Source organism: Taeniopygia guttata, chromosome 36 (assembly GCF_048771995.1).
Source record: "Taeniopygia guttata chromosome 36, bTaeGut7.mat, whole genome shotgun sequence".
Taxonomy (NCBI): domain Eukaryota; kingdom Metazoa; phylum Chordata; class Aves; order Passeriformes; family Estrildidae; genus Taeniopygia; species Taeniopygia guttata.
In genome coordinates, this window is record NC_133061.1 from 1,898,906 (window position 1) to 1,918,819 (window position 19,914).

A 19,914-nucleotide genomic window follows, 5' to 3' on the forward strand; every position below is an offset into this window, starting at 1 on the left:
ATGATAGTAGAACACACACATACCCTCTACCCCAAGTAATCAGCTGGAAAGGCCCAGAAATTTGATGTGTTTCTGGGTCTTTCACTAGCACTGGTGGTTTCTCAGTGAGCTTTGCCTGGGTGGTGTTTGCAAAGTGGCAAAGTATTGGCGGGTCAGGCTCCGATGTTGTGGTTCTGGTGCCCACAAGTGAGGAATGGCAGCCCCAGGCTCAGAGCCAGTCAGAAAGCCAAGCAAGTGAGAGCAGAGGGAGGGCACCCTTCCAGTCTCTCTTGGGCATGGCCACAAAACAGCCCCTGCTGCTTCTTCCTCCGCCTGTGTTTGGGCTGTGCTGGCGGCAGAGGCAGCCAGGCTGTGCTCTGCCTTCCAGAGCCTGTTGGGAGCGGGCATGAAAAGCGCTGTGTGCACAGCAGAGAGGCCTGGAAGGTGCTGGCAAGAGCGTCCTGCGGGAGCAGGGCTCTGGGCTCTGGCTGGGAACAGCCTGGTCTTGGTGCCGTGGGCGCAGGCAGGAGTTGAGGCAGGTGAAGAGGCAGTGAGCAGCTGGTGTTTGTAGAGGGCCTGGGGCTGCACGTCTGAGCCTCCACCTGGAAAGGCACTTGGGGGAATAGGAGCTAGAGCTGGAGTGCCTGTCCTGAAAGGACATGAAGTCCTTCAGCCTTGCCAGCGTTTCCTAAGGGTGTGTTGGTGTTGAGCAGAAAAGCCGCACATTTGGGGAAATGCCTTTGGAGGACAGGGGCTTGCTTCTCAAGGAAAGTGCTTCCCAGGGAGCTCCCAGTGAGGCAGGTGCAAGTGTCCCCCTTTGGCACTCTCTGCTCCTTTCAGTCCTTGAGGCCCGCTGCACTTGGCAGAGGGACAGGGGAAGGGAGAAGGCTGTGAAGAGCAGGTTTGGCATCCACCTGGACCTGCAGAGACCAACCCAAGCACCTGCAGCAGCGTGTGTTACCCCCCCTTTGGACAGAGGGGTGAGAGAACCATCTCTGTCCATCTGTGAGCCCCAGAGCTCTCTGTGGGAGCTGTGAATTAAAAGGCCTTTACACACTCACGTTTCACATCTTCCCTGTCTGCTGTGTTTCAGCTCTTGGCAAGATGCATTTGCCTCCTGCTTGCTGGGAGCTGCTGTGGCCCAGAGCCAGCACAGAGCTGGGCTGGGTGGGCCAGGCAGTGTGGTGGAGAGTCTTGGCTGATCTTGGTGTGTGCCTGGCCTCAGCAAAGGCTTGGAAGGTTTGCCTCCCGAATGTCCTGCTCACTGGCTCTCCCTGTGCATCTTGGAGAGCACAAGGGAGGCATTTCTGGCAGCTGGGCATCAGCAGGCCTTCAAATGGGGGCGTGTTGTGGAGCGAGCCCAACTGAGATACCCTGAGAGGAGCCCAGGGCTCCTTGCTCCTCTCTGCTGGCCCGTGAGCGTCTGTCTGCTCTTGGGATGGCCCTGGCTGTGTCACGGGTGCTGCGTGGACACGAGACAGCGGCTCCTGTCCCGCTGGGTCCCAGCAGGGCCTGGCAGCCGTCCTGCATCCACGTCAGGATGCTGGCCAAGAGAGGCCCTGGAAGCTGAGACAGCTGATTTGAAGCTTTTGCAGGTGCCAACAGGTCAAGGCCAACAGTGTTCCCTCATGATACAGTGTTGGGAAGGGTAGATAAATATGATTAAGAACCACAATGGTACAGCCAGGACGAATATAACGCCCCCTACTGGCTGGACAATTACCCTCACCTACAGCGGGGTCCAAAAGCCAAATGGACTCTTCCACCTCACCCCCCAGAATGTATGGTTCACCCCACATCTGTAACCCTCCCCTGAACCATCAGGTGTCTGTGACCCCATTGGCCCAGGTCCTGCTCCAGCCCACCCTGGAGCCCCCTTTGATAAAGGCTCTCCGGGGGGCTGGACGCTTCTCTTGGATCTTCCCTTCTCCTCCTGGAGAGTCCTCCGGGAGTCCCTGCTCCCCTCTCTGTCTCTCCCCTCCCCCATCACCCGAGGCCCAGCCACGTGCTGTGTCTGGCAGCTCGAGGCAGGGCCACAATGCATCCTGAATAAACCTGATCCCCCAAGAGCAACCAAAGAGATCTCGCTTGAATCTGTCCGTGGAATACAAATATACGTCGTTACAATACAGCATTCCTGAGGGGCTTCCCCAGAGCTGCCTGATGCCACCCACTCCTTGTGGCACCAGTTGCTTTCCTGTGGAAGGTTCTACCTTCCCCAAGAGCACAGAGGGAGCTGGAGAAAGAGCTTGCCAGGCTGCTCTCCATCCTTTACCAGCAGCCCTGGGTGAGCAGAGTAGTCCCAGCTGAGCACAGATGTGCCAATGGAACAGCCGTGCACAGGAAGGCTCAGAGGGAAGGGTGATCCAGGATCCATAGGCCTGGCAGCCTGAGCTTGCTCCAGGGGAAGGCCTTGGGGCAGATCCTCCTGAGTGCCATCACACGGCACGTGCAGGGAACCAGGGCATCTGCTGGAGGGTGGGAAAGCTCTGCAGAGGGATGGGGACAGTTGGGGGTTCTGGGGGGCTGTTGAGGGCTTCTGTGTGGGAGTTTAGGGGTCTTAGTGTTGGTGGGGTGTTGGAGAAGGAGATGTCTGGAAGATGAGAGGTCTAGGCTGGAATTTGAGTCAGTTTGAAGGCAGCATCTGTGATTTGGCACAGCTTTGGTTACAGAGGGCTCAGCTCAGTATATCTGTCAATATCTGTGACTTTTCCTCTTCATGGTCCTGATTCTCCTGCAGGGAACAAGGGGGAAGAGCTGTACTTTACTGGCCAGTTAGATATCTCTACCAGGGGAAGAATTAGCCACTTTTCCTTCTACTCAGAGCTTTTATTCCTTAAGAGAATTAGGACATTATCATCCCTTCATAGAAAACCATTTGCAAACCAAAGAATGGCCCTTGGATTTGCCCTTTTTTTGTGTAGTGTTATGTTGTGTAAAGTGACCCTCAGCGGATGAGGTTAAGGCAAATGAGTTGCTGCTTCGAGATGGGAAGCAAAATTCCAAATCTTCATCTCCTCAGGCCATCCCAATTAATTTGGGAAGTTTGCACCATTTTGGAACTACTTGAGTTGTGCAACGGGAGTAAAGCTTTCCTGAACTGAGGATTCTTACTTGCCAGATTCTTCTGTTCCTTTGCTGCTAAGGTGTTTTTGTGCTGAAAGCAATAACTTCAACGAGAAAATAATTTCAGCATGCGGTAAGAGCTTCTGACAGAGACCAAGTGTTGCCAGCAGTTGCTCCAGGTGCTCCTGCCAACAGCCCCTGCAGGCAGGAGCACAGCCCCCAGTGCAGGTGGGTTTGGCTCCCTCTGGCACAGAAGCCCCCAGGGGCACAGGTCTCTGGGGCAGGAGACGGGCACCAGCCCTGCCGGGGCTCGGGGGTGGCAGCTCTGCTTGGGCAGGGACTGTGCCTCACCTGCTGGTGTCAGCGCTCCCCGGGCCCCAGGCTCAGAGCAGCATTCCTGCCCTGGCCCACAGTTCCTTGTGTGTGCCACACCCGCGGGTTTAGGATGGCAATGGGCTGGGACGTGTCCCGAGGAGGCCGTGGCAGCTTCCATGGAAGGTCCCGTTCCCTTCCCGCCGCGGCTGCGTCGGCAGCCCTGGGGGCTCCTGCTGCTCTGAGCCCGCAGAGCAGGGCAGCGTTTGCTGATGGTCTGAGCCGTTCCTAAAGATCCTGTTGGGCTCTCTCAGACACTTGGGACAAGGCATTCCTTCCAACCTGGGCCACTTTGGGGGGCTGGGGGTGGCCCCAGGGCAGGTGGCAGTGCGTGCAAGGGCCCTTTGTGACATGGTGCAGCATGGTCACCGTGGAATGGAACGGGACAGGGTATCCAAGGGCCCTTTGTGACACGCTGCAGCATGGAACGCAGCCGAGTGTCCAAGGGCCCTTTGTGACACATGGTGACACAGGAGCTGGTGGTGACAAGAGCACACCACAGTGCTCGGTGCACGCGACAAGGACAGGACTGGACAGTGCTGTGAGGAGCAGTGCTGTGAGGAGCCCCTGCACAGTGCTCATTCGTGTCTGACCCGGAGCTTTTCCGAGGTGTTATTCCTGCAGCTGACCTCGAAGCCAGACCACAGGACTTGCTGACCTGTGGCCTTCCCGAGGCTTCTCTTCTGCAGGTGCCCTCGAGGGCAGAGTGTGGGACTTGGTGCCCCGGAGGCATCTCCCATCCCTGCTGCCGGTGCCCTCGAGGCCAGAGCACCATCCTTGACAGGAGTCTCCTGTCCTTGTGGCAGGAGCCCTCGAGACCAGAGCGCAGGACTTGCTGTCCTGAGCCTTCCTGAGGCTTCTCTCTTGAAGGTGCCTTCCAGGCACGAAAGCAGGACTTGCTGACTCGGAGTTTTCTGAGGCATCTCTCCTGCAAGTAGCCACAAATCCAGTCACTGACATGGAGCAGAGAGCCCCAAGAGTGCCCAAGCTGGCCTGGGTGGAGGAAGAGGAAGAAGGCCCTGGAGCTGCCCCTGCACACGAGACTGTGACACGGCAACAGAGTGCGAGGCACAGCCCCGGGTGCTCCCCGTGAACCTCAGCTCTGGGACCACTGTCTGCCCCAAGCTTCAGGGGCTGCAGGGGGAGCCCGGCTGGGCTCTGCCCTGGGGCCATCCTGCAGGGACAGCTGCACACAGGGAGCATTCCCTGCCACAAAGAGCCAAGCCAGGGCTGCAGGGCAGCTGCTCCAGCCCCGACTGCACTGCTGAGTGCTGTGCTCTGGGGCTGGGGCTCCCCGCACAGGGGACTGCACTGGTGTGCCAGAGGGGACAGAGAAGCTGCAGCTTCAGCCTAACTGAGGTGGGTGCGTGGGCTGGGAAGAGTGGGGAGGCTCAAGGGGATTCACAGAGCTCATCCTGCTGCAAGGACAAGGAAAAGGGAGCGGGAACTCAGCAGTTGTAGTAGTAGGGACAGGCGAATGGAAGATCAAGGGATGTGACGGAAAGAGAGACCCTTCCCCCTTCTCCCTGCTTCACGTTATCTATTAACCCCAAAGCATGTGACCACACCTAACCCAGTAGTTTTCCACTCCTGACTAACCCTAGAGACCCTACCAACCCCCCCCGACGTAGCAAAGACCCCCAAGACTATTTAAACCCATGAGATAAGATAATAAAGGCTTTTGACCGTCCACCAAATTGGTGCCAGCGTGTTTTGTCGTTAGCCCAAGTGGTCCGGACAGGCCGGGCCGCTGTGCTGCTCCTTGGAACCGGGTCGCCGTTGTCTTTTATAAAGGCAACATATCTGGTGCCGAAACCCGGGAAGATTCGCTCGGGTGACGGGATACACCTGGACAAGGGCAGCGGCCGGAGCGGTCAGACCGTATCTTGGCGCAGGGAGACATCCCAGGACCCGCGAGCGTCATGGACAGCATCGCCAGGGTCGTAAGTGTGAATTATAAGCAGTGGAGTATCGAATTTAAGCTCAAAGACTTTTATCTTGCCATAGCAAGGCTGCTTGAGCTTGGGGCAAGTGAAAGCCCAGTGGATGCCATGCATCCGGGAATATGGGAAAAATGCACAGCCACGCTGGCCGGGGACACGAAATCCTCAGGCAGTGGCAAAAGCCCTAAGGCATGGGGCAAAGTAGAGAAAGCCCTGCGCAGAGCAATAGAAGAGCAGGAGACGCGGAGTGCGGCGCGTATGTGTTTATTAGTTAGACCCGGGCTCGGGGTGGGGGCGGAAGCGCAGACCGTCCCTGAGGACGATCCGCCCGGGAACGGAGACCCGGGGAGGCCCGGCGCGTCACCCCCCCCCCTCAGATCAGAGCCCAATCCCTGCCGCGGAAGCCCCCCCGAAAAACCCCCGCCGCGGAAACCCCCCGAGAAACCGCAGCTTCCCCGTCCGTCCCGCCGCCGGTCCGCGACCTGATGTCGGAGGCGCAGCAGCGCGCAGAGTGCTTCTGGCAGGAGCTGGCAGGAGAAGCCAGAGTCGCGGAAGCCGCGGCTCAAGAGAAAGTCCTAGCCGCGCGGCCAAGTTACCCCTTTGAAAATGGTGCTGGGCGCCACGGAGGCGGGCGGGGCACGGCCGGTCTCGGCATGAAAAGCCGGGAAGTGCACGATTTCAGGAATGCGCATGCGCTGGAGAAAGAGGCGGAGAGTGGCAGGGAGCGCGGAGCCAATCGTCAGCCGCGCCGGGCGCAGCTACCATATAAGGGAGAAACCACCCCCTGCAGGAGGCAGGGCAAGCCGGGGGGGCGGGAGCGGCGCCACCCCCGCGGGGAGGAGCGAGCTCGGAGCCGGACAAAAAGGCACCAAGCCCCGGAAGTGCGCCGGCATTCGACTTCCGACTCGGAGCCCGGCAGCAGCTCCGCCGGCTCAGAGGAGCCGGCGGGGGCCGGCCGGAACTCCAAGACGGAGAAAACAAAGCCAACGCGATTCAAAACAAAACCAAGTAAAGCTCTAAGCCGCACCGAAAAGTGGTCACAATACGAACCAACCCAGTTTTCCAGCTGGGGAAAAATATCCTTTTGGGGCTGCGGGAGAAAAGGGGGTCTCACCAAGGAATGCGGGTCCCGGCCCCAGGAGAACGGGACAGGGGAGGGAGCGTGCGGACCGCACACGGCCTCCTCCCGCTGCAAATATGAGGCAGCCCATCTATGCCAACCCCCAGCCGGGCAGGGAGCCCTCATACTTCATACCCCTGCCAGCGACACAATTGCAGAGTTTCCAAACACAGCCCGCGGTACCTTCGTACCCACTACCACTGCAGACAGCACCTGTGCCACAGGGTCAGCAGGGGACACCCCAGAACGGGACCCCTGGGTGACCCTGGCCATTAAAATAGGGAAGGAGCCCCCGAGGGTGTGGGGGACATGCCGCCTTTATGGCAGTCAGGACCCCCACGTAATAGGGCTTCAGCTTTGGGCAGACACAGGAGCAGACTGCTCGATCTTGCCCCAGGCCCTGTGGCCCCAATGCTGGCAATGCAAAGCCCGCCGCGGCACCTCCACCCCAAACACGCCCGAGGGGATCCTGCTGAAGCTGCAGGAGGAAAGGGCCACTGCCACACACCCACCGCTGCCAATAAACCTGACCTTCAGAACAAAACTAATGAAAAGCTGTGAGTTTCAGTTTGCAGGACACGCTCATGGACCGTCCCCGTGATGCATACACCCCTGCTCCAGAGAGAGATGACGGACCACCAAACCGCCAGACAAGACCCAAGAATCCCACGGCGGTGAGACCCAGACATGCACAGTGTCTATGTGCAGTTTTGCGATTAGGGCTTGTGGCCAGGGGGACAAGCCGACCCAGGCCACTACCCTCATCAGCCATTTAAGTGGGTCATGCAACATCTTTCAAGTAACAAGGTGTTCAAAGAGATCACCACAGTAAACACCCCATCCTTTGTGTTCCACATAGCCAACCTGTTTAGAAGCTACCTTTCTAACCCTAAGCGAAACCAAATCGAACCTGACTAGCCCCTGTTAGCTTTGCTATGATGTTAAACCCCCTTTCTACGAAGGCATTGCTTTAGACACCCCCTTCAGTTACTCCACAGCCAGTGCCCCCCACCAGTGCAGATGGGACACTCCCCGCAGAGGAATCACCCTGAGTCAAATCACAGGACAGGGCAAATGTTTTAGAAACGCAACCTTAGCGAAGCAGAAAGGCAACTTCTGCACTAAAGTTGTCAGGCCCAACAGAAAAACCAATAAGTGAGTAGTCCCATCCACATCTGAGATATAAGTTTGCCAGAGATCCAGAGTGAATCCTTATATGTTCCTTGCCAAATTTAATAACTCTATCGATTTCTGTGTCCAAGTTCTGACTGTTCTAGGGTCCTGTATCACTCAAACGAAGAGACATACCACCTTCTCGAGGAACCTGACAGACTCCACAAAAGAGAAATTAACCATCGCAATGCTGCTTGGCCTGGGAGCAGCTGGCACAGCCACGGGTGTCTCAGCCATCGCAACCCAGCAGCACGGACTCTCTCAGCTGCAAATGACCATCGACGAAGACCTGCAGAGAATCGAGAAATCCATCTCCTATCTAGAGAAATCAGTCTCTTCGCTTTCAGAAGTAGTTTTACAAAATAGGCGAGGACTGGACCTCTTGTTCATGCAGCAAAGAGGACTGTGTGCAGCCCTGCAAGAGGAGTGCTGCTTTTATGCACATCATACGGGAGTCGTTAAAGACTCCATGGCAGAACTCCAAGACAGACTGGCTCAGAGAAAGAGAGACAGGGAGACCCAGCAGAGCTGGTTTGAATCCTGGTTCAATCAATCACCTTGGCTCACCACTTTAATTTCCGCCCTGGTAGGTCCACTGGCAATACTGCTTTTAGCTATTACCATAGGACCATGCCTGCTGAACAAACTAGTCTCGTTTGTTCAGGCCCGTCTAGAAAGGGCAAACATTTTGTTCATAGGCCACCAACAAATGCTGTAAACCAAAAACTGCAAACACAGTCAGTCGCAAAAGCCTTCAGGACCTGCCCTAAAAAAATTACTCAGATTTACCAAACCACCCTTTCCTTAACAAGTCACAAGTTTGTACCTCACTCCAGTGCCTATATCTACGGCTACCTCATTTTATATATGATAAGGGGAGGGGAGATGTAGTAGTAGTAGGGACAGGCAAACGGAAGATCACGGGATGTGACGGAAAGAGAGACCCTTCCCCCCTTCTCCCTGCCCCACTTTATCTATTAACCCCAGAAGCATGTGACCACACCTGTCTCAGTAGTTTTCCACTACCGACTAACCCCTGAGACCCCACAACCCCCCTCTGACGTAGCAAAGACCCCCGAGACTATTTAAACCCACGAGATGAGATAATAAAGGCTTTTCGATCGTCCACCAAATTGGTGCCAGCGTCTTTGTCGATTAGCCCGAGTGGTCTGGAGAGGCCGGACCACCGTGCTGCCCCCAGAACCAGGTCGCCGTTGTCTTTTACAAGGCAACACTTGGCCACCTGGGCACACTGCTGGCTCATGTCCAGCCTGCTGTCCATCAGTCCCTGAAGGTCCCTTTCTGCCTGGCTGCTGTCCAGCCACTCTGTCCCCAGCCTGTAGCACTGCAGGGGTTGTTGTGGCCAAAGTGCAGGACTTGTTAAACCTCACCTTGGTGGATTTGGGCCCTGGATCTAGCCTGTCCAGTCCCTGTGCAGAGCCCTCCTGCCCTCCAGCAGATCAATATTCCCAGCCAGTTTGGTGTCACCACGGTTCCATGAGGCCCCAGAGTGTCCCAATGGTCTCCATGACTCCATGAGGCCTCCCAGTGTCACAATGTCCCTTTGGTTCCATGGAACCCCTTTGTGTCACAAAATCCCTTGGATCCTTGGGCCCTGCAGTGTCACAGTGGATCCTTGGTCCCCCAGGGCCTTGCAGTGTCACAGTGGATTTTTGGTTCCAGGAGGTGTCACAGTGCAGCAATGGTCTCCTTGGTTCCACGGTGTCACAATGGCCTCTTGGTCCAAAGGAGCACTCCGTTCCCAAAATTGCTTCCTTCATTCAACAAGTATTCGCATTGTCACAATGGCCTCTTGGTTATACAAGGTGCCCTCATGTCATAGTGGTCTTTGTTGTTCACGAAGCCCCAGAGAGTAACACTTACCTCCTGGTTCAGTGCAGTGTCACTTGGTCTTGTAAAACCTCACCTTGTTGGATCCAGCCTGTCCAGGTCTCCATGTAGAGCCCTCCTACCCTCCAGCAGATCCATACTCACACCCAGTTTGGTGTCATCTGCAAATTTGATTACTCAGTCCCCGCATCCAGATAATCAGTGTAGGTACTGAAATCCACGCTGGCTGGCTCGGATCCCTCGGCCATCCTGTGGGTGCCCTGTGGTGGCACTCAAGGTGATCTGTTCCATAACCTTGCCAGGCACCGTGCTCAGTCTGACAGGCCTGGAGCTCCCCAGCTCCTCCTTCCAGCCCTTCTTGGGGATGGGCTCACACTGGCACCTCCAGTGCTCTGGGACCTCCCTGGTGAGCCAGGACTGATGGTAAATGATGGAGAGCAGCTTGGGGAGCTCATCCATCAGCTCCCTCATCCCCCTAGGCTAGATTCCATCCCATACACCTGTGAGAATCTGAGTGCTTTACCTCATCACCAACTGCTTCCTCCTGGATCACAGGGGGCTGTGCTGCTCCCTGTCCCCATCTGCCAGCTCAGGAGAACACTTGTCCTGAGGACAACCTGTGTACTTCTTGAAAATTGGGACAAACAAGGTGTAAAATCGTTTAGCCTTTTCCTTCTCTTTAGTAACTTTATCTTTAGTTCCCTGTGTAGGAGCTGAGCTTGTGACCCCTTTATCTTTAGTTGTATTCTCCACTGCATCCGATAAAGAATAGAGATTCTCCTTCTCCCTGCCTTTGCTACAAAATTTTATGTAAAACTTTTTTTTTTTTTACAGAAATCAACAGGTTAAGTTCTATTTGAGCTTTCACCTCTCTAATTGTCTTTCTGCATAGCCTAAGGGCATTGTAAAACACTTCCTGTGTTGCCACTCCTTTTTTCCTCTGAGTTCCCAGGAAAGCTGTATGGGCAGCCAGGACAGTAATTTTCATCACTAGCTCATCTTTTGCCACACTGGGATAGGCAGCTCCTTCCCCATTAAGATAGCTTTCTTGAAATATATTCATCCTTCCTAAACCCCTTCCTTTTTAAGGGCAGCTTTTGTTTAAAATATCAGTACCTGATTCAGTACTCCCCAAATCAGAATCCTAAAAAGGCCAAAGTCTGCCCTTCCTAATTCCAGTGTAGAAGATTTGTTGCTGCCCTCTGCAGAGCTTCCTGCCCTCCAGCACAGCCACACTCCCACCAGCTTGGTGTCACCTGGGAACTGACTGAGGCTGCCCTCTATCCCCTTGTCCAGATCAGCAATAAAGAGATGTAAATGGCCGGGCCAAAGTCTCCAGTTCTGGGGATGTCCCTGGATGTGACTCCATTCCTCAGCTGCTCTGAGTGCCAGGGCTTGGATGGGGGAAATGGTGGGGTGGGGGTAGGGACAGAGTCTGATGGATTGTCAGCCACAAAGGGTCTTGATTTTCATATCTATTCCAACTGCATGAGGAGGCACTTGGATTCAGTGTCAATTGGAGATTTCACACATCAGTTTATTAGGAGTAAAAAAAACTAAACAGGACCTGAAGAAATCTTTTCTCACTCTCCTTTTAAATATAGTGTAATCAACCACAAGAGATTTGAAAACTTAAATGATTCCCAGGGCTTGGCTTATTAAGGTATTCTGAATTTTAATGAGCCCTGGGGCACTGAATTCCTGAACTGAAGAGCTGAAGGCTGAAGAAGTCTCTGGAGCAGTAAAATTCAGCAGCAGCCTCCAAGTTGCTGAGGATGTCAGCAGCCCCCACTGAGGCCATCCCTGCCCAGAGACCCTGGGGGAATGGGCAGACAAGGAGAGTGTCCCTGGGGCTGGGACAGCAGAACTCAGAGGCACCAGCGGCTCCAGCTGGGAAATGGAGTGTGGGATGGGGCTGTGAAAGCCCTGCCTGGGCTGTGCCAAGCAGGACACACAAGCCCTGACCCCCATCCCCTAAAAAACTCTCTCAATGGGACATTTAAAAGGAATTACAATTGGTTCTGTCCTCTGAGTTGGATGCACTGGAGAAATACCAACAAGAGATTCTCAGGAGCTCAAAACAATAAAACATCCTTTCTGGCAACATAGAAGATAAGAGAAACTTTGGGAAAAGGTTTAATAGGTCATTAAATCAACAAAAAACATTTCTCAAAGCATTAATCCTCAGATGTAGGGAGTTTTGTAGGTGGAATCCCAGTTTTGGCCATGACAGGATGAATGATTTTTTCCTATAGGAAAGAGAAGTGCAAGTCCAAGTGTTCTGGAAGAAGATGAGAGGTGGGCACCCTTAGACCAAGCCAGCCAGACCTGTCTCTCCTGATACCTTTCATCTAGGGGCTATCCTTGGACACAGGGCATTTTGGAGGTGGAATCTCAATTTTGGCTGTGGGTTCCTGGATAGGAAGAATTATTTACATTAGGAAGAAAAGAACAGAGCCACGGTGTTTCAGAGGCACATGAATGCCAGCCCTCAGAAGGCCAAGGCCAGCCAGACTTGTCAGTCCTGGCAGCTTCTGTCTGGGAGCTATCCTTGGATATAGGGAATTCTGGAGGCAGATCCTCAGTTTTGGCCATGGGTGCCTGGTGGAGATGGATAGTTTTTTTCTCATAAGAAAGAAAAGCACACAGTCCCAGTGTTTCAAAGGCAGATAAGAGGTGACCCTTGGGTGGTCAAGGCAGCCAGACCTGTCTCTCCTGGCAGATTTCATCTGGAAACAATCCTTTTACATAAGGAAATTTGAAGAAATCCCAGTTTTGGCCCTGGTTCCCTGGAGGAGAAGGACAGTTCTCTCCCATAGGAAGAAAAGCCCAGAGCCCCAGGGCTTCAGGGGAGATGAGAAGCAGCCCTCAACATGCCAAGGTGGTCAGGTGGTCCCCAGGAAGCCCAGCCAGCCAGACCTGTTCCATGTTCCCTTGGTTCCATGGACCCCACAGTGTCACAATGATCTCCTTGGTTCCATCAGGCCCTGGAGTGTCACAATGTTCCCCTTTGCTTCTGCACTGTCACAATGGCCCCGTGCTTCCATGAGGCCTTGTAATGTCACAATGGCTTCGTGGTTCCACAGAGCCCTGATGTGTCACAATGGCCCCTGGGCTCCGTGTGCCCTCGCTGTGTCACAGCGGCTCCTCTGTGACACTGCGGCTGCACAAGGTCACCATGGACCCTTGGTTCCTTGGGGTCACCGAGTTCCACAATGGTCTCCTTGATTCCATGAGGAAGCACAGTGTCACAATGGCCCCTTGGTTCCATGAGGTTCTGTAGTGTCACCGTGGTGTCCTTGGACCCACATTGTCACAACTGACCCACGGTTCCATGAGGTTCTGCAGTGTCACTGTAGCAGTCAGAGGCCCTGCAAGGCCTCCCTGGCGGTCACTCACCTAAGATAAGAAATGCCTAAGTCACGGTGATGGGAGAAAAGAAGCCCCTCTTCTGCATTCAGACCCTTCTTATCTCTCTGTAAGGCTATTGGTGTATTCTCCTCAAACCTGGCAACTGGACAATTTCCAACACCCCAGTACCCCATATAAACACCCATTTCTGCCCAGTTCAGCAGAAGAACTGTCACTGCATCCCTTCAGAGGAGCTGGCAATAAAGGACATCGCTGTGGAACCACATACAGCCTTTTCCTCTCTCTGTCCCTGTGTGTCTGCCAGAGGCACTTGTGAGCTCAGAGCGAAATCACTGAGAGCTGAACTCACAGAGCTGAAATCACTCCAGAGGTGCTCGCTAAGTTGCCTGTGGCTGGGAGCTGAGCCGAGGGACCCAGACAGGCTGAGCCTGACAGCGCAGCGCTATCCGGACACCCACGGCAGCGGCAGCCCGGGGGTCAGATGGACCCCTGGGACCCCAGGCTGCATTAACCAGGAGTGACTGGGATCACAGAGGAACCATAAAGGAAGTTACTGCAATAATACTGGGACTATCTGCGAGTGACTGGAATCATACTGGGAGTGACTGGAATCATACTGGGTGACTTGGAGTGACTGGGACCTTACTGGGAGCAAATGGTACCATAATGAGAGTGACTGGGTTCATACTGGGATCATACTGGGAAGGACTGGAACCATACTGGGAGTGCCTGGAACTATTATAGGGGTGAATGGGAACACCTGGGAACATGCTGGGATCATGCTGGGATCACACTGGGAGTGACCGGGATGATACTGGGATCACACTGAGTGTAACTGGAAGTGACTGGGACCATACTGGGGGTGACTGGGAGCCACAGGGCCCATGCTGGGAGTGGCCTGGGGGGAGCTGAAGGAACTGGCCCAGCTGGGGCTCAGGGTTGTTCTCCCCCAGGGCTGCCCCAGGTCCTGCTGCCACCCCTGGCCCCACAGAGCTGAGGGACAGGGCACAGCTGAGGGGCAGGGCACAGCCAGGGAACACGGCCTGGCCGAGGGACACTGAGCCCCAGCACTTTGGGCTGTTGCCCTTGGGCTCCCAGCACAGGCCCAGGGGCAGAATCCCCTCCAGAAACTGCTGTTTGCTTTCAGCTCTGCTCTGGAACATTCCCCAGGAGCCCCTGCAGTGGCTGCAGCCCAGCCGGGTGCCCGGGGCCACCAAAGCCGCTCCGGCAGTGCCCTCCTGCCCCGGGCAGGGCACGGAACACCCAAGGAAAGGCTCCTGCTGGGCTCAGGGCAGGGACAGGGCACTCCCCTGGTGCTGCCATGGGCACAGCAGAGCCGGCCTGGGCAAAGGATTGGGATCGATGTCCCATGGAATCCCAGCAGGGATTACTTCTCATTGCACTGCTCTCATTGGATTGGTCATCAATTCCAATCATTTCCCCATGGAATTCCCATGGCAGTGGGTTAGGGGGGGTGCATCCATGGAATTCTCACCTGACTGGGATGAGAGTGAGATCTGGCCATGGAAATTCCATGGCAATTCCTGCATTCCCAAGTTCCACCATTCCTGAATCCCCCATTCCCATAGGAATTGCCCTTCCCCTCCTACACCCACCTTTGTGCTCCAGAGCCCCCCGACCATATCTGATGTATTTTGGGGGCCTTTCCACACAGGTGTGTCCCAGGTAATGCTTCATCTGCTCCACCATGACCCCTCTGGATTCCCAGCACCTCTGGGTGATCCAGACGGCAGTGTTGGACACTGCAAAGCTCCCGGATCCCAGCAGGAAGGAGATAAAATCCCAGCCCTCATAGCCCTACTGGTGGAATCCATGGACGCTCTGTTGGACAGGAGGTCACAGCTGGAAACCCCCTGCACTGTGTGGAGACCTGGGAACGAGGAGAGAACAGACCCATGGAGTCGTGTCCCAGCCCCAGGGAGCCCCTTGGAGCTCCCTGGATTCCCATCCCAGCCCCATAGATTCCCCCCATCCCCAGAGATCCCATCCCAGCCCCTCAGAGTCCTCCATTCCCACAGATCCCAGCCCAGCCCCCGGCTCCCCCCACTCCCCCTGCTCTGGTTGTACCGGCCCCGTCTCCAGGTCACTGTCGGCCACGGGCCGGTTCCTGTCCTTGAGCTGGGTCTGGATATCCCAATATCCCAGCTCTGGCTATCCCAATATCCCAGCTCTGGCTATCCCAATATCCCAGCTCTGGCTATCCCAATATCCAAAGTCTGGCTGTCCCAAAATCCCAGCTCTGGCCATCCCAATGTCCCAGCTCTGGCTATCCCAGTATCCCAGCTCTGGCTATCCCAATATCCCAGCTCTGGCTATCCCAATATCCCAGCTCTGGCTATCCCAATATCCCAGCTCTGGTTATCCCAATATCCCAGCTCTGGCTGTCCCAATATCCCAGCTCTGGCTATCCCAATATCCCAGCTCTGGCTATCCCAATATCCCAGCTCTGGCTATCCCAATATCCCAGCCCAGCTCCCGCCCCCATCCCCGGTGTCTGTGCCTCCATCCGGCCCCGCTCGCTGCCGCAGCGCTCGCAGGGGGTCCCGTCCACGTCCCCCACAATCAAGGACTGGGGGACCCCCGGGCCAGGGTCTGACAGTGCCACTTCTAGGAACTGCAGGGAGTGGAGAACTGGGGGGACACAGAGATTTTGGGGAGCTGAGGGGGCTGAAAGTGAGAGTTTGGGGATCCAGGGGGGTCCACAGGCCAAGGAAAAGGGGGACATGAAGAGATGGCAGAGCTGGGAAGGAGGTTCAGGGGCTGAGAGCCAAGGAAAGGGGGTGCAGGGACTGGGAGAGCTGGGATGGGGTGTCCAGGGAATCCTGTGCCCAGGAAAGGGGGTGCCAGGGCTCCTGAGTGTGAGGAAAGGAGGAGCTGGGAAAGGCAGGAATGGGGGCCCAGGGGTCCCAGGTCAGGAAAAGGGTGGGGCTGGGGGCTGGGAGAGGCGGGGGCTGGGAACTGGTTGTGTTGGTGGCGGATAAGGGGGTGCAGGGGGGTCTCAGTGCCGGGCAAAGGGGTAAAAGGGTGTCTTGGTTCTCAGGAATGGGGGTGCAGGAGGGTCTCAGGGTCACGGAAATGGGGGGGCAGGGATGGAGAGGTAGAAGGGAGTTCCAGGGGTCCTTGAGCCCAGGAAAGGGGAGTCCAGGGTTTCCCAAAAAGGGGTACCAGGGTGGGAACACCCGGGGTGTTTGGGAAGGGGGAGTTCAGAGGGTCTCTGGTTTTGCACAAAGGTGGGGCTGGGGGCTGGGAAAGGCAGCAATGGGGGTCCAAGGTGTTCCAAGGCGTTCCAGGATCAGGCACATGGGAAATCTAGAGGCTGGGAGCAGGGAAAAGGGGAGCAGAGGGCCCTGATGTCCGGAAATGGGGGATTCAGGGGGGTCCCTGTGCAGGATAAGGGGAGCAGGGGGGGTCCCGGTGCCGGCAATGGCGATTCAGGGTCCCGGTGCCGGGGTCCCACTTCCCCCTCGCCCGCCAGGAGCGCCCCCAGCCCCAGCGCTGGAGCCACCGCGCTGCTCCTCCTCACTCCCAGTATGATCCCAGTATGATCCCAGTAGGATCAGTCACCCAGGAGCTGCTCCCAGTATGATCCCAGTACAGCCCAGTCACTCCTGGCATCCCCCCACCCCTCTCTGCGTTCCGACCTGTCCCGGCTCCATCCCCGCCCCTCCCGCGGCTGCGGGGAGGAGGAGGAGGAGGAGGGAGGAAGAGGCGGAGCGGCAGCGGGAGCAGCAGGAGGAGCGGGGAGGATGAACCGCGGGGCTCCGGCTCTGTCTGAACTCGCTGCACCCCGGGAGCGTCGCCCCCATCCCGCAGGTGCCCGGGCAGGGGGAGCTGGCCCCAAATATCCCGGGGCTCCCTGGGTTTGGGGTTTTTGGGGGGATGTTTGGAGCTGGCGGGGCTCCAAGGCTGAGCCGCAGCTGCCCTCGGGGGGACATCGGGGGTCCCCGGGAGGTGTTTTTGGGGGGTCCCGGTGCGGGTGGCGGCAGAGCCCCGGCGGGGCCGGGGGGATGCGGGTCCCCCCGCGGTGCGGGTTGGGCTTCCCGGCCGGGCCCTCCGAGCTCTGCCGGGGCCGCGTGGGGACCGCGCGGGAGCGGCGGGAGCGGCGGGGGGACCCCGGATTTGGGGAGCCCCGGGAGAGCCGCGGCTTCCCTGGGCGGGAGCGCAGAGAGAGGAGAGCCCCAGGAGCCCCAGCGGGGACCCCGAGAGGGGGGACCCCTGGCAGTGCCGGCACCCGGCAATGGGGGTGCTGGGGCTGGAGGGGCGGCATGGCCGGGAAAGGGGTTCGGGGGTACCGGGGCCGCCAGGGGCTGCTCCCAGCAGGTGCCCAGTTCCTACCCCTGTGTGCTTCCAGTCTCCTGGGCACTCCCAGGATGAGCCCAGTCAGTCCCAGTATCACCCTGCTCACTTCCCCTCACTCCCTGCAGGATCCCTGTTTCTCCCAGTATGAGCCCAGTCACTCTCAGTCATTCCCCATTGTGACGCTATTTGCCCTCAGCAAGTCCCAGTTGCTCCCACTTTTCTCCGGTGTGTTCCCACTTCTCCCAGTTGCTCCTAGTATAGTCCCAGTCACTCCCAGTATGATCCCAATATGAGTCCAGTATGATCCCAGTCTCCCCCAGCAGGGCCCCAGTCACTCACACTTGCCCCCAGCATGGTCCCAGTTGCCCCCAGCACATTCCCAGTGGCTCCCAGTGTGGTCCCAGTCACCACCTGCATGTTCTTAGGTACTCCCAGTACATCCCAGTTGCCTGGAACATTCCCAGAGTCTTTGCCAGGCACTCCCAGTTACCTCAGCATGGTTCAGCTGCCCCCAGTTTTATCCCAGTCACTGCCAGTACATCCCAGTTGTCACCTGCATGACTCCTGTCTTTCCCAGTTGCTCCCAGTTGCTCTCAGTGTGTGTGCATTTGGCTCCCAGCATGGGCCTGACAGCTCCCAGTAACCCCCAGTCAGGGTCCCTTGGCACCCACTGTAATCCCAGTATGATCCCAGTCGCTCCCAGTATGATGCCAATGCCCCCCAGTGTGATCCCAGTTGCTCCCTGTCAATGCCAACATGACCCCAGTAACCACCAGTATGATCCCTATGACTCCCAGTCTCTCCCAGTATATCCCAGTCACTCCCAGCATACTCCCAGTCCCTCCCACTTCCTCCCAGTTACTTTCAGCATGATTCCAGTTGTTCACAGCCACTCCTAGTCAATCCCAGTATGATTCCTGTCACCCTCCATGGACCTGGCTCCTCCCAGTCTCACCCAGCATGGACCCGGCTGCTCCCACTGTGATCCCAGTATGATCCCAGTTGCTGCCAGAATAGTTGCAGTTGTTCCCAGTTCCTCCCAGTATGATCCCAGGTGTCCCTAGAATAGTCCCAGTCCCACTCAGCATGGTCCCACTCACTCCCAGCTGTCCCCAGCATGGTCCCAGCTGTTCCCAGTGTGGTTCCAGTCCCCCCAGTATGGTCACAGACACTCCCAGTATATACCAGTTGGCCCAGTAAGGTTCTGGTGACCTCAGAATGATCCCAGTCTTTCCCAGTTACTCCCAGTTGCCTCCAGCATGATCCCAGTTTCTGGCAGTTGGCCAAAGTGTGGTCCCAGTCGCTCCCAGTATGAACCCAGTTTCCCCATTTGTGGTCTCAGTCCCCTCAGCACGGTTCCAGTACCTTCCAGTTGGTCCCAGTTGCTTCCAATGTGTCCAGATTTTCCTCCCAACATGGGCCCAGTAGCTCCCAGTGACCCCCAGCCAGGATCCATTCACACCTGCTGGAATCCCAGTGGCTCCCAGGATGATCCCAGCTGCACCCAGTCCCCCCCCCAGTATGGTTCCAGTCACTCCCAGTATGATTCCAGCCCTGCCCAGAATGACTCCCTGTCACTCCCAGGGTGGGCCCAGTTGCTCCCAGTCACCTCCAGCATGGTTCCAGTCACAGCCAGCACACTTCCAGTCATTCCCAGTATGATGCCAGCCAGTTCCAGTAGGATCCCAGTATGAATCCAGCATGGGCACAGCTGCTCCCATTATCATCCACTGTGGTTCCAGTTGCTCCCATTTACCCCCACTGTGGTTTCAGTCTCTCCCAGTGTATCCCAGTTGCTCCCACCATGTTCCCAGTCACTCCAGTTGTCCTCAATTGCTTCCAGCCTGATCCCAGTTACTCCAAGTAAGATCCAGTAGGATCCCAGTTGCCCCCAGCATGCTTTCAGTTGCTTCCTGTTCTCCCCACTGTGATCCCAGTTGCCCCCAGTTGTCCCTTGTATCAACCCCATCACTCCCCATATGATCCCAGTTGCTCCCAGCTTGGTCCCAGTCATGCCCAGTTGTCCCCGGTGTAGACCCAACTCACTTCCACTCGCTCTCAGTTCTCCCCAGCATGGTCCCCGTTGTTCCCAGTGTGTTCCCAGTCACCCCAGTAAGGTTACAGACATCCCCAGTAAATCCCAGTTGCCTTCAGCATCTCTGTGGTCATTCCCAGACACTCCCAGTGATCCCAGTAAGGTGCTTGTTATCCCAGTATGATCTCAGTCATGCCCAGTATGTCCCAGTTGTCTCCAGCCTGCATCCAGTCATTCCCAATTCCTCCAGTTTGCTTGCAGCATGATCCCAGTTGTTCTCAGTTGCTCCCAGTAGCCCAAAGTGGGATCCCAGTTGCTTCCTTTCATCACCAGTATGAGCCCAGTAACCTCCAGTATGATCCTTGTCACATGCCAGCACTCCCAGTATGGTCCCAGTATAATCCCAGTAACTTCCAATCACTTGCAGTATGGTCCCACGTGCCTCCAGCTACATCAGCCCAGTCAATCCCAGTATGATGCCATTTGCTCCCAGAGTGCTCCAAGTTGCTCCCAGTCACCCCCAGTACAGGGATGCTGTGCATGGTGTGTTCCCAGTCACTCTCAGACACTCCCAGTATTAGTCCAGTCCCTCCCGGTATGATCCAGAGATGACGCCAGTGTGCTCCCAGTCAGTGCCAATATGAACCAGTTGTGCTCCACATGGTTCCAGTTGCCCCTTTCAC

The 19,914-nt window shown here is 56.4% G+C and overlaps 1 protein-coding gene across 1 annotated transcript in view; it reads right to left on the reverse strand.

Annotated features, from left to right (window-relative positions):
- Positions 1–19,914, reverse strand: part of LOC121468988 (uncharacterized) — a 418,875-nt gene that overhangs the window by 147,961 nt on the left and 251,000 nt on the right. Inside the window, exon 8 of the mRNA XM_072921310.1 lies at positions 1,738–1,745. Coding sequence (XP_072777411.1) covers positions 1,738–1,745 — 8 coding nt within the window. The remainder of the gene's footprint in view (positions 1–1,737; positions 1,746–19,914) is intronic.